Genomic DNA, 13,944 nt, shown 5'->3' on the forward strand with positions numbered 1-13,944 from the left:
CAGGACACACACATTCAAAACATTTTAACTTCCTTCTACGCTCCAGGAGTGATTGACTGGATGAGCACCTCAGAGCTAGCTCGGGGAGACCAGAAGCATTCCATATTCTGACTGTTAACTAACTCTCACTAAAATAGTGAAACAAAGGCTCCAGAGAAAGTGATTCATTACTTCGAATTATTTTTCCCCATTAACTTTAGCATCAATTTAGATAGATGTGTTTTCAGAATAAAATTGGAAGCTTAGCTAAAGCTGTATTATTTGAGCTATGGGAAAGTTCAGTTAATTGGGGAACTTACATTTTTAAAAATCTACAAATTACTTTTAATAAAGAAACATGAATGCACAAATAAGGCAATGAATAGAAGAGACGCCAGAAATTGCAATTGCGCCTTCCTGTGACTCTAACCAGAGTGTGGTTTCTTCACTAACACAGCAAGTTCCTAGCCACTAAAACTGATGCTATCATCTCTCCAATCCATGAGCATCTGCCTTGATCAGTCACACCCATCTTCCTGTCATGAATGTTGAGTCCTCAGCTCCACGATGCCCTATCCCTGATCATGCAGAAGCCTTATTGCTAGGCCTTAGCTTAGGTGAGTATCTTCTATAATGTGTATCTGCCAGTCACATTTCATGTTTTCAGGGATGACAGCTTGTCTGTACTACTCACGGAGCACAGTTTAATTCCTGGACACATAAAACACACTCAGATACTTGATCAATAAAAAGAGTTATATATTTAGCTTCGGGCTTCAGTTGTTATCTTTCTGTCCTTAAAGTGACACGGGATCTTTTGATGGGGGGGGGGGCAGAAGAAGAAGGTTATCAAAAGGGATTCCGCTGTAAACTGCTTTTGAAACAGCAGCCTACAGAGCTCTCTAAGACAATACCTCCTGGGAAGTCCTTGCCCTGCTTACCCACAGCAAGGCTGAAGGGCCTTCAGTTGTACCTTCTTGCTAAGCATCCTGGGAAAGCTGTGCTCTGGGAACAGCTAGCTCTGTTTTCGATACCTGGCTTACTAAAGTTTAAATAGAAAGAAGTCACAGAACCCTGTTAGCAGAACTCTAAGTGCCATTTTCTATGTGTGCCGGCTAGTCTATGTCAACTTGACACAAGATAGAGTTATCTGAAAGGAGGGAACCTCAATTGAGAAAACTCTCTCCGTAAGATCCAGCTGTAGGCAGGCCTGTAGGACATTTTCTCAATTAGTGAGTCACAGGGAAGGCCCAGCCCACTATGGGTGGTGCTGTCTCTGAGCTGGTGGTCCTGGGTTCTGTAAGAAAGCAGCTGAGCAAGCCACAGGGAGTAAGCAGCATCCCTCCATGGCCTCTGTATCAGCTCCTGCCTCCAGGTTCCTGCCTTGCTTGAGTTCCTGTCCTGACTTAAGCCAGATAAGCACTTTCCACCCGAAGGTGTTTTGGTCATGGTGTTTTATCATAGCAATAGTAACCCTAACTATGACACCATCTCATAATAATAGCTCATGGTTTTTATTTCATAGCTAACAGTGCCATGTGTTGTACAAGTACATTCCCCATATCCACCCATAAAACCCTCATAATGCTCCAAAGAAAATGTCACAGTTAGCTTCATTATCAGATATGAACAAGCTTAGACAATCTAAATAAGAACCAATTCTTAGGCAATAAAAATAAGTCATGAGACTAGAATTTGCACCCAGGACTGATATTGACGTTCAAATCATACCATCTCCCAAGGTGGCAAGGCAGAGTTCTCAACACCACAGAAGTGAAATTAACCTGCCTTACTTTGCTTACTTAGCAAGAAGGAAACAATTGACTGGTTGTGGACAACTCAAATAATAGAGTAGGCCTGAACAGCCTAAGCAGAAATATTTAACACTAAGTACTTGTTTTTCTTTCAGAATATTTTTTTCTTATTTGGAGGGGTTTTTTTTTTTTTTTTTTTTTTGTGCTAAAGAGTAATCCCATGGAGAAGACAGTCTCCAGGACCTGGAGCAGGAAGTTAAAACAAACTGGTGTGGCCAATACACTTCAGGACCTTCCTCAGCATATGCCTACAGCAAATAGGGATGGGGATGGTTACCTAATAGTACTGTTCCACATCACCCTGAGGACCTACAGGGCTCTCACAATTGGTGTGCAACGTTCTCATCTGTTTAGTGCCCTCCCACCCCTGCTGAAGGGTGAACAGCTGATGGAACACTAGAAAATGCTGCTGGGAGGGTTTCTGACCACCCACTGTGTTTCTGTAGTAGGTAGCAGAAACCTCCTTCTAAATCCCAAAGCCAGCTTCAGAGAGAACAAAAGCACCTAGGAATTGCCACAAGAGTCTGCCAGGCAGCTGTCCACTGAAAGGAGTCCAGTGAAGCACTAAAGGGGATGACCATAATAAGCCAAGGCTTTGTGTCAGCTGTTACAAACACCATGATCACTTTCACAGTCTGAGGTCAGTCACTCCCAAGACTAATCAAATCGTCATCTCAGGACTATCCTTTACCCAAAGAACAGGACTATAGGGTGTGTGTGTGTGTGTGTGTGCGTGTGTGTGTGTGTGTGTGTGTGTGTGTGTGTGTGTGTGTGTGTGTGTGTGTGTTGAAATGTAAATTTCCAAGATACTTTAGTTTTGGAACAGTGATTTTCAACCTGTGGGTCGCAACCCATTTGAGAGCTCAGCCAACCTTTTCACAAGGGTCGCCTAAGGCCATGGGAAAACACAGATATTTACATTACAATTCATAACAGTAGCAAAATTAAAGTTATGAAGTAGTAATGAAATAATTTGATGGTTGGGAGGGTCACCACAACATAAGGAACTGTATTAAAGGGTTGCAGCATTAGGAAGGTTGAGAACCAGTATTTTAGAGGCATTTAAACTTCAGGGTTTGTTTACAACAAAAATCACCCATACTTATTTGGAGCCGTTTAAAACAAGCTTTCCTACAGAAAGGCTGAGAACATTTGCACGCATTTACGAACACAGAGTGTGTGTAGAGTTTTCCTCCTAGAAAGGTGGAGTATTCAAACGAGGAGTGGGCACCTGAGTGTATGCAATAACTCTAGAATCCTTAATAGAGCCCACCACCTAATTCTCCAAAAGTGGGGCAGTAGGATCTGGTCCACTGAGCATCAGGAAAGGGGGTCTGAAACTGGCAATCCTGAGGTTGAGACTTGCAAGCATTCTCATGTTTATCTACTGAGGGGCAAAAAAAAAAAAAAAAAAAAAAAAAAAAAAAAAAAAAAAAAATCAGTCGTGACTTCTCAGTTCTTAGGTAAGCCTCTGCCAGGAACACTGAACCTGAAAAGGCTACAGGCTTAGGGCAAACATCCCGGAAGGGTGTAGGGTGAGGAAGTTGGATGGTTCCAGGAAGTGGGAGGAGAGGAAGCTGCCGAACTGGAGCTGATCCCACCGGGCTCCCGGACTCTCAGGCCAATGTGCGCAGCAGTCACGCGCGCTTTGGGCAATGCTGACCCTTAGGTTCCAGTCATCACTAAACCTCTGGCCCTGATTTCGTTTTTTGGTTTTTTTTGTTTTTTTTTTTTTTGTTTTTTTTTTTTTTTAGGTTGTAAAGTGGGCGGCGGCTGGAGTTCCCGTAGCTGAGTCACAGCTCTGTCAACTTTCACTGCATTTCTCAGAAAGAAAACAAAAAAGATTCAGTCCCAAAGCCCACCACTCTAGTCCTCAACTCTGTGTCACTTGACCGGGGTGGGGGGTTGGGGTAGCGTCTCACAACTAGGGTGTTCCCACTCATCAAGCAACTTCTCACCGGCGCCAAGCCTCGTGGTCCAGGGAGCGCAAGCCAAGTGCCACCAAGCCCCGGGTGAAAGGAAGGGAAACGAGCCGCGTCCTCACCTGCAGGACACTGACACCTCCACGCGTGTGGCAGGGATGGCGGCACTCAGCTGGTTCAAGTCCCCTATGCCCGCGGCGCTGGTATAGCGGCTGTCCATCTCGAGCGGTGGCGCGGAGCACTTGTCCCGAGCCCACATCCAAGCTGCAGCGGGCTGAGCGCTGCGAGGAGCCCAGCTCCGCACCGACGGGAAAGGGTGAGGGTGGAGGCAGAGGAAGGAGGCGGAGGCGGCGCGGGAAGGGGAGGGAGGAGGCGGACCTCGTCGCGAATCCGGGGACCGAGCCAGTCCTAGCAAAGCCGCTATGGTCTCGCAAGTGGCGCTCCGGGCTGCTGCAGCCCCGGGGCAGCAGCGGGGAGGGGACTGGGTCTGCCGCCACCCCGGGATCGGGACCTGGGCGTTGAGCGCACAGACAGTGGGTGACCCTGACGGACACCGCGCCGTCTAGTGGGAGAGCCCTCGGCGCCGGCGGTGTAGTAGTCTCAGCACACCCGTGCCCTCCGGGGGCTGTGGCTGCCTCCACTCCTGCCAGTCACTCCGTTTCCTCTAGGGTGGAAGGCAGAGGTGTGGGCTAGAGGCCACTCCTCGGAACGGCCTCCTGTGACCCGGGCACATGCGCCCGCCCCCCGCTGATGGATTCCTTACTTCGGGCTACTGGACTGCTGGGGTAGTGGGACAAGGAATGGCCTCCAGCCTTTGACAGCGTGTGCAGACGGGCGTGACAACATATGGGGCAAGCTGGGGAGGAGTGGACGCTGTTGGGACAATCGCTGCCTTATGAGGGAGGAGGTTTCACTGCGTCTGCTGTCCCCTGTAACTTGAGGGTTGGGACCCTTTGGGCGAGGGTTCCCTTAAAGGAGGTCAGCGCCTTGCTGCGTCCCTCCTTTTCAAACCGATGGGAGTTCTGACCTGAGTCCCGGGGTTGGGGGTGGGGGGTGGGGTTAGTAACCTTATAATCTAGCTTCTTCCCCCCAGGTGTGGTCCTCAGGACCTGAAAGCAGGGCAGTATAAGCCAGGTGCGCAGCCCGGGTGACCCAGGCGTTTGGCGAGTAGATTCTGGGCGGCACGACTGGGGATGGGCAGGACGCGGACTCTGCAGCAGCTTGCATGCCGCCACCCCCCCCCCCAAGAGCTTTACTGCGCACACCTTACCCCAGGCAACACTGCGGGTTCGCTGGTGATGGCCACCAGGGGGCAAAAGAGAGCAGAACGCCTCGCCTGGGGAAGGAGGGTGGCTGGTGCCAGTGGGCAGTGCCAGCTTCCTGGGCTTACCTGCAAAGCAGGGGCTTACAACGGGGCCTCCCTTGTGGCATTTTAACCCACTTGGAGCCACGTGCCTAAAGAATTCTTGTCGTTGCAGGAGACCTCTCCTCCCTGCATCCAAGCTCTTGCCACACTCTAGTCTGTTTTCTTTGCCGGGTTGCCCCACCTTCCCCTCACCACCCCTTAAGGCCAGAATTCTGGTTTTCTTTCTGTTTCCCCTATCACAAATTAAAGTGCGCTTTATGACTAAAACTTTCCTTCAATTGCTGTCCGAAATTGGTTTGGTGAAGGAGGTCTGGATGTGTTTTAAACTGACTAGAATTTTATTTTAGAGGTGCCTGCTGAAGAAATAAAAGGTAAGAACTTCAATCCACTGGCCTATTCCTAATTTCCCAGCTTATCAGGTCCATATGTATGTGTGTTTTAATGCATTTATTTATATGCAACACTAACATGCATGTACTTAAAGTGTGTTCTGTGATGGATTTTGGTCAGTGTCTACCTGTAAAGTCGTCACCGTATCAAAATAAGAAAAAAGTATCTTGCGTCTCTTTTGTAATCAATCCCTCATCTCAATATTAAAAACAACAGTCCATTTTTAATTTAAAAACATTTAAAATACTCATGCTCCATTTTTAATCTGGTTCCTTTTACTCTGTAAAAGTTCTTTCCAGTTCTATCCACGATGCTGAGCGCACGCACCAATGCGGAGTAAACGTCTGCTTTTATAGAGACATGCCACAAACTGGTGAGCCACTCACCTTGGAGGACAGCATGCTTGTTCCTGTGTTTGGGCTGTTACATATGAATTTGCTATGGACTCTAGTATATATGTCTTTTGTGGATGTAAGCTTTCATTACTTTGAACAAGTAGAAATAGAATAGCTGGATAAAAATGGAATAGTATACTTAATTTCTTAAGAAATTACTGTATTGTTTCACAAAATAGTTTTACTATTTCTTATTCCTAAAGTTGCTCCCCAGCCTTGACAACCCTTGCATTAGTCTTTTACAACTCACACAGTCTCATTGTGGTTTAATGACTAAACACTGTGTTTCCAGGAAATTATGCATCTGTCTATGTACTTTGGTGAGATGTCCATATTGGAGTGTCAGTTTTATTATTGCTGAATTTTTGAAGATTCTATATCCAGCATATAAGACTTTTACCATAAATGATTTACAGTGTTTTCTTTCAGTTTGAAAAATCTCTATTTTCATTTTCTTGTCTATCAAAGAGAGTTTTCCAATGTTATCTTTAACAGTTTTTTAAACCCATGCCAGTGATAAGAAATCTTGGCTTAATTTGATGTCAGCAAAAATATATTTTGTTTTCTTCTTGCAATTTTAGTCTTAGGCTTTACATATAGGTCTATGATTTCTTTTAAAGATTTATTTTTTAAAAATAAAGTTTTTGCACACCAGCATCAAAATTTTCCAGCACCAATTGCTATGAAGAGCAATGTTGTTTCTTTGGAATGCCCTTATAATTTTTGTCAAAAGTTCATTTTTGAATATTGCCATGTTCGGTTGACCTGGTTGTCTTCGGTTAGACCCAGATCAGAGTGTCTTGATGACTATGGCTATAGAATTGTTCTATGATCTCCCTTCAAGAGAGTTTGGCCACTTTAAAATCTTTGCATTTTCTCACAGAATTTAGATTCATGTTGGCAGTGCCTGTGGAAACTCTTAAGATGTTAATTGAGCTACATTTATCCCAGAGAGTGTCCCTAATTGGGAAGAATGACATCAGTTCAGAATTCATAATCTGACCCCAAACACTGTGTTTTCTGGCGTTTTGAGGCCTTCCTTACTATGTGTCAGCACTGAACTGTTGGTCCCAGGGGAAGAGATCAGGAGAAACACAGGCAGGCAGAGACTGAGGGAGTGCTGTGCAAGCCTGGGGACTCAGGCAGAGGTGTGAGTTTTCACTTGACACTTTGGAGGAAGTGTGGCACTTGCTGACAGGCTCATGACTCTCAATTCTATGAGAGTGCAGGCCCTGTTGTTTGAAGCCTGTGGGTTTGTGTCCCTCTTGCCTCAGCCTCCGGAACACTAACACATGGCAGTAATGTGACTTCCACGATGATTGTTTAAGCTCAACACCAATGAGGGTAGCATACCCAAGTAATATTCAAATGATGGTGAATGTAATGTAGAGTAAAACTTTCTACTCAAATAGCTAGGCCAGTACACCTAGACTTATAATCATTAAAAATAAACATATCAACATGGACTTTAACTTTTCCACCTGTGCTTTTATTTACAAAAATCTATTAACAGTGTGTATCAAAACTCACTCAGGTAAACAATGTGTGACCTTGTGATGTGCTAAAAGTAAAGATAAATTATTCATCACAGCAATAATTTGACAAAAAATTACTAGCTGGATGTCCCCTAGGTACTGGACACTGTTAGATCTGAAAGAGGAAATACCAAAGTTAGCAGATGATGACCTTGTGGGGATTATATTAACTGAATCATTCAGTTTCTGTCATTTCTCTGATTTCACTGCTTCACAAAACTACAGGAATTTCTAATAAAAGTGTCATTATCCATTAGTTTTAGAAGCATTTATATTGTAAAATAGAATAAAAAGAGGCCAATGGGGAAAAGACACAGTAGGATGAGGAAAGCAGAAAAAAAGGAAAAACCCCACCAACCAAGAGATCAGAAGCAAGAGGTATACTCCCAGGAACTGGCTCTGCCTGAAGGAGCATCCCATAGCATCAGGCCTGCTTCCATGACCTTACTTGACCGGTAGCACTTAACCCAGATAGAAAATGGAAGACAAATAAATTGAAGACTTCTTCAGGGGATAAAGTTCCAGCCACTGAACATTTGTCTGTTGCCCCAATAGCTATGCAACTCTAAAAGAAGTCAGATTTTCTAGCATTGCTATACACTTGACTTGAAAATGTCCAAAGAAAATTGAAGAATGCAGAACCAAGTCATCATTCATCCTCTGTGGACAGTTGCTCAATCAGCAATTTGGCCTGCTTCAAGAAGGCACATCTCAACATAAAGTAAGCTCACAAGAACAAAAGGAACTAGCTGATTAATGTTGGGAAGGGGCAGACACCAAAGCCAATGTGATGGAGTAAATGAAATAGGTTCTCTGCCCAGACATGGTCTTGAATCCCAATTTTTAGGAGGCAGAGGCTGGTGGATCTCTTTGAGTTTGAGTCTACCTTTGTGTACATAGCCAGCCAGGGTTGCATAGCAAGATTTTGTCTTAAGAAGATAGATAGATAGATAGATAGATAGATAGATAGATAGATAGATAGATGAAAGAAAAAAAGGGCCTCTGAGCACATGCCTTCTCTGTGGACCTAATGACTGTTTGAATCTGAGCCACACAAAGTAGATACAGTCAATAGAAATTTGGGTATTCAAGACTCTGATACAGCCTGCACACTTGTGCTTACTTAGAGTGTGAAGTTACCTTTATGACCAAAAGTCATGGTCTTGTCCATCTTACATTTCACCAACTTTACAATGGCTAAAATAATTAGAAAATATCATTGTTAGAATCAACTACAAAATATTACAAAAATGCATAATTGATAGTCATGAATAAATATCTAGGAACATTAAATACAGTATTTTAATTTTCTGGGGGGGGGTGTCGGGATATGTAGGCATATAAAAGCAAACCTGTTGTTAGGTAAAATTTTCTCCCTGTTTTGCAAATGAATTTTATACTCAAAGAGGCATTTGGAAGGTAGTATTCTCCCTTTTCAGAATTTCAAACATTTTGCATACAAAAGAACATATTGCAGGTGGTGTCATGAAAGTCATTTCCCTCTGACCACAGGCTACAGAAGGAAAAACCTCCAGGGTGCTGGGCTATGAGTATACAGATCAAGTCACCCAACTGGCCTTAGTCATCTATGGTAGGTCTTCTAGGCTTTTAATGATAGTACCTCAGCCATCTCTTCCAGTGTAACAAGTCATTCCCAAATTTAGTCACACAAAGAGCAGTGGTTCCTTTTTCTTGATGCTTCTTATCATACACTTGGCTAGGGCTTGGCCAGGCTTCTTTTCTGCTCTGTGATACCAATGGGGCCATACTCTTAGCTGAGCACCGCTGGCTCAAAGCTGACTGCACTGGAAACCTCATGACCTTCCTCCATGAAGCTGCTCTGTGATTTCTCCTCATTTAGAGGAGTCCCACCAGTGTACCCACTGAGCATGGAGGCCAGCTTTCCTCTTGTCAAAGAAGAAGCTGCCAGGCTATCCCTGAGGTGCTGGAGCAGTGCCACAGTCCAGGGTAGTGTCAGGAGGAGGGTGAGCTGACTTAACAGTGTTGAGAAACATTCCCATTTTATCTGGCAAGGATAAAATGAGAGGGGGCATCTTTGTGGAATTACTTAAAATAGTTCGGTGAAGATCAAGAAAGGTTAAAATTAAACAAAAGCACTGATTAGATCTTTCTGATATTTTAGACATCTTTGAAAAAAATCTACAAACAGGAAATCTCTTGGCTTACATTGTAACAAGCATATTCACTGTACTGAGCTAGGCTTTGTCTGCAATAATTGCTCTGCTCCCTACATCAGGAACAGGAGAGAAAAATTACAGAAAGTGTGCAGGAGAGCTTCCTTGTTTTCAGGTATCTTGACAGTTCATGTAATCCTTGACTTTAGCTAATTCCCACAGCATAGACTATGAAAGAGCATGAAAAGAACTGCCACTCATTGTTAAGACAGAGGCACTGAGCAGTGTGGATGCTGCCTGAGGGAAGTCCCAGTTAGTTGCAAAACCTGGTATTCTCTGTGAAAAACCACTGTTCTTGTAAACTAGGGATAAGTCATGTCACTTACTGAGAACTGAAAATGAGGCTAGTGCCTGGGTGTGACGGCAAGTACCACTGTCCCAACCTTATGGAGATAAACGGTAGAAGCTTCTGGAAACTCAAGATCAACCCAGGTTACAAAGTAAATTCCAATCTATTCTGAGCTACGGAAGACTGTCTCAAAAAGAAAGAGGAGTTACAGGATGACAATAATTTGGTAGTGGATTTAAACACTCTGATTTTATCTTCTCACCTGACTTTTCTGGTGTGCTATAAACTGCCACCTATGTGGTGAAATAATGTCCATAAGTGACTTGAGTGGCCCCATGCCCAGAGAGCCACATGCATTGTAATTCAGCCTCGTGTCTTTCTCTGTGCTTGTCTAGCACCCTTGCTCCCACTCCTGGAGGCCTCACACTGAATGGTGCATTTCTCCTTAGCCAAACTCAGAGTCAGTCTCTATGCCTCCTCTCCAGTGTTACTACAGGAACAAAGTATCCACAATGGATCTTCATTTGACTTGTTTATTGAATAGTGAAACTAACAGAATGACCCACTTTACCCATAGGGAAATGGTAGGGAGTTAAGTGTTCAGATTCTTTTGCCTAATAAATAAAGTGACCACTTATATTAAAACATTGATTTTAACCAATGATAGCTAGCTAATTTTGAGAATTTTTCTAGAATATCGCCTACACTTTTCGCAATCCTGATGTCTTTCAAAAGAGCCCAACATAAGAATTTTACAAGGCCAACATAAGAATTTTACAAGGACATGTTTTCGTGGTTACAAAACAGCCTCTGGATTTATCAAAAACTTCTCTTCAGTAGCCATTCCACTGAATCTTCTAAATCAGATAATTTTGTTGTTCAAAGCTGCCAAAAGAAATCTCTTGCAAGAATGAATAAGATAGGACAGGCCCGAAGAGACCTGGCAAGGAGTCCAAGAGTGTATTCTTCAGAGGTTGTGGACTGAGAATAATTTACTCCTGCAGAATCTTTCTTAAGTGTTCAATGTAGGCTCAGTTACAGCACATTTTACTTACCACTGTCAAAATTGGAACAATTATTTTGTGGCAATTTACTTAATTCTGAATTACCCTACTGCCCTTTGAGCCACAAGAATGAAGGTCCATCTGCTTGACTCCCCATGAATGGAGTCTGGGTAGAGTCAGATGCTGTGTGCCCAAGGACTGCCAAAAAGCATCTAAAGTCTCTGGTTTGTGTTGCATTCAATAAAAGCTGAGCATTCACAAGACTGGCCAGTGGGTGTCTGAGGATGCTAAAAGAATGAGATTGCAGAGGATAAGATCAGTAGCTCAGAATTAGTAGTAGAAGTTAAGAACTTACAGGAACATTTGGGAAGAAAAATAAATGAGAAAAATAAAAAAAATGGAAAATTCTAATAAGTTATGAAAAAGACAACAAAAAAGTTTCCAACAAGGAAACAGGAAGAAGCATTGGGTGGATGAAAAACAAACAAAACAAAACAAAAAAGTGAACAGGTTTATAAGGGAGAGTCGCTGTAGTCGATGCTGCTAAGACTATGGCCCTGCCTTTATTTTGTAGGGACTGTGTGTTCCAGTTAAGTTTCTATTTCTGTGATAAACACCATGACCAAAAGTGAGTTGGGGAGGAAAGGGTTCCCTCCTCCCAAAGGACTCTTGCTTCATTCTTTCTTTTTACAGATTCCTGTGTAGGTTATCAGCTCTCAACCCACACCTGTCACTCAGAATCACCTGCTGAAACAAACATGGAGCCCACTGCTAGACCCCACCTTCCCAGCTACGGTGAAAACCCCATCTGCTTCGGAAGCCTTCAAGGCCTCAAGTAAGCTATGCTCATTCTCTGGGAGCATCCTGTCTGCAGGACTGATGCCAGGATTTCAAGCCTGATTTAGTTCTCTGCTCCATCAGGTCAGACAGGCTTTCATTACCTGACCTCCCCAGAGGGTACTGTGGTTTCTTCCCTACTTGGACAATTAAGATGTGCAACAATGTGAAAGACCAAGTGTTTCGTTGCATACTAGGAAAAAAGAGATACAGAAAAACAATGAAAATTCGGCATTTAATAATAGTAATACATACAATTCACATTCTCTGTATAACCAGTCTTTTGTTACACTTAGAAGTTGTTCTCTTAACAAAGATATAAAACATTAAATGCAACAGGCTCTTTTTATAACTGTACAAGATCTTTAGGCAAAATGGAGGTTCACAAAACTGGTTCTATAACTTTGATAATGGCTGTGAAATTTTCCATAATTTGCCACAGGAGATGGAGTATTTTTTATTGGAAATTTAGTGATTAAGTCATTGTACTTCCCAAGCGGGTCTCTTAGAGTGCTGTGGAGTTAATAGAAATACATACATACACTGGATGTTGAAGGTAGTCACCAAGGGTGGTAACTGCCTAGAAGAAAGAATTTTAATTGTTCTAATAAAATGTGTGGTTTGTTTTCATTTTAATAAAAGAAGAATTAATTGGTTTTATTAAACTTATCAATAAAGGCACAATTAAATTTAAGTGTTCATATCATGAAATCATTCTAATTCTGCCTGTTGACGTTAAAGGACAAAACTGCCATGAGTCACACATTGGCTAAACAGCTCCAGTTCTCTCAAGAGACCACAGTAGGAAACGTGGGTACTGAAAACCCATGCACATTTGATTGACTGGAGCCTGGTGTCTGGATTGCATAATTTCATTCTGGAAATATAGAGATCAAAAAGTAAAGTTAAATCCATTTCAATCAAGGCAGCTGATGGCATAGTCTCACTGTGTCTGTTGAGTGTCTTCACTATTTGGCCTAGTCGGTCATAAATGGCTGACAGTTTAATTAGTGGCTAAGATTGATCAGGATCTCCAAGTTCCAAGTTCAGTTGAGCAACAGTTTTCAAATAAAGTTGTTGAGCCTTACTCCCCAACACAATTACAGTGTGCTAAAATGTAAAATAACTTTTACAACCAAGACTTACATATTTTTGAAGCACCAAATACAATTTAACCTTTAAGTTAATCAGCTAAAACATATCGAAAAATAATGTCCTCCGGTGGAAAAATAACAGAGGACATAAAATACTCCAGACGGAAAGGCTAATGGCTCTAAAACAAGAGATGATGTTCCATTTCACTATTTGTTAAAGATAATTGAAAAATGTCACCTTTTTCTAAGAGGCAAATGCTGAAAGACAAGGAAGCAGGTACCTTGATGCATACTTGCCGAAGTGTAAATGGAACAAGTGTTTTAGAAAGCAACCTGGTAATATTCAGCAAGACCAAAAATAATTCAGGTAGATACTCTTTTTAAAAAGAAAAGAAAAATGAAAGAAAGGAGGAAAGAAAGAAAGAACTTTGACCTATACCTCATGCCATATACAAAAACGTACCGCACTGAATTACCAACTTTAATAGGAATCTCAAACATATAATTTACAGAATGCAGTAGAAGAGAGCAACTTTATGACACTGGCAGGAGCAAAAAATTAACAAATCTGACATCAAACAAGCTGAATCTATAACATGATAGACCAGGCTAGACCCAAACTTAGTCAGGTAGTATCACAGACTTGTTAGCTCAGTCCTTAAAGAGCTGAAGTAAGAGAATGGCCACTAACTTAAGGCCAGCTTGAGGTACATAGTATACCAAGTTAGCCTGGGCTATACAGCAAGGCCCTGTCTCAAAAAAAAGTATGTTTTTAAAAGTATTGTAAATACAGACAAATTATATATTGAAGAAATGTTTTGCAAAATATCTGATCAACTATTAGAATATATAAATATTTATATAGTCTCAAGATAGAAGAAACTAAGAGTCCAACTGAAAATCCACTTGTACACATTTAAACAGAAATTTCAATAAAGGACAAGTGTGAATTGCAAATAAGTTCATGAAAAATGTCCTACTCTGTAAAACTATGGAGAGACACACAGTGAACTCATAGTGGGGAAATTACTATGTACTAAGATAGATAAAAGTAACTGATGAGTCTTAGGATCCTAAATACTGGCTGGGGACAGGGTGTGGAGCAACTGCCACTCACAGGAATG

General features: G+C 42.4%; 1 protein-coding gene and 1 long non-coding RNA gene across 2 annotated transcripts in view; one reads left to right on the plus strand and one right to left on the minus strand.

Annotated features, from left to right (window-relative positions):
- Window positions 1-4,077, minus strand: part of LOC100767916 (copine-8) — a 188,424-nt gene extending 184,347 nt beyond the window's left edge. The window contains exon 1 of the mRNA XM_027396311.2: window positions 3,838-4,077. Within this exon, the coding sequence (XP_027252112.1) occupies window positions 3,838-3,974 (137 nt within the window). The 5' untranslated portion in view covers window positions 3,975-4,077. The remainder of the gene's footprint in view (window positions 1-3,837) is intronic.
- An 8-nt stretch (window positions 4,078-4,085) lies between these two features.
- LOC113831805 lies at window positions 4,086-12,420 on the plus strand. Its single transcript, XR_004768628.1, has 2 exons — window positions 4,086-8,122; window positions 11,583-12,420. It is a non-coding gene; the product is annotated as an uncharacterized LOC113831805 (long non-coding RNA).
- The last annotated feature ends 1,524 nt before the right edge of the window (window positions 12,421-13,944 follow it).

Source organism: Cricetulus griseus, chromosome 2 (assembly GCF_003668045.3).
Source record: "Cricetulus griseus strain 17A/GY chromosome 2, alternate assembly CriGri-PICRH-1.0, whole genome shotgun sequence".
Lineage (NCBI taxonomy): Eukaryota > Metazoa > Chordata > Mammalia > Rodentia > Cricetidae > Cricetulus > Cricetulus griseus.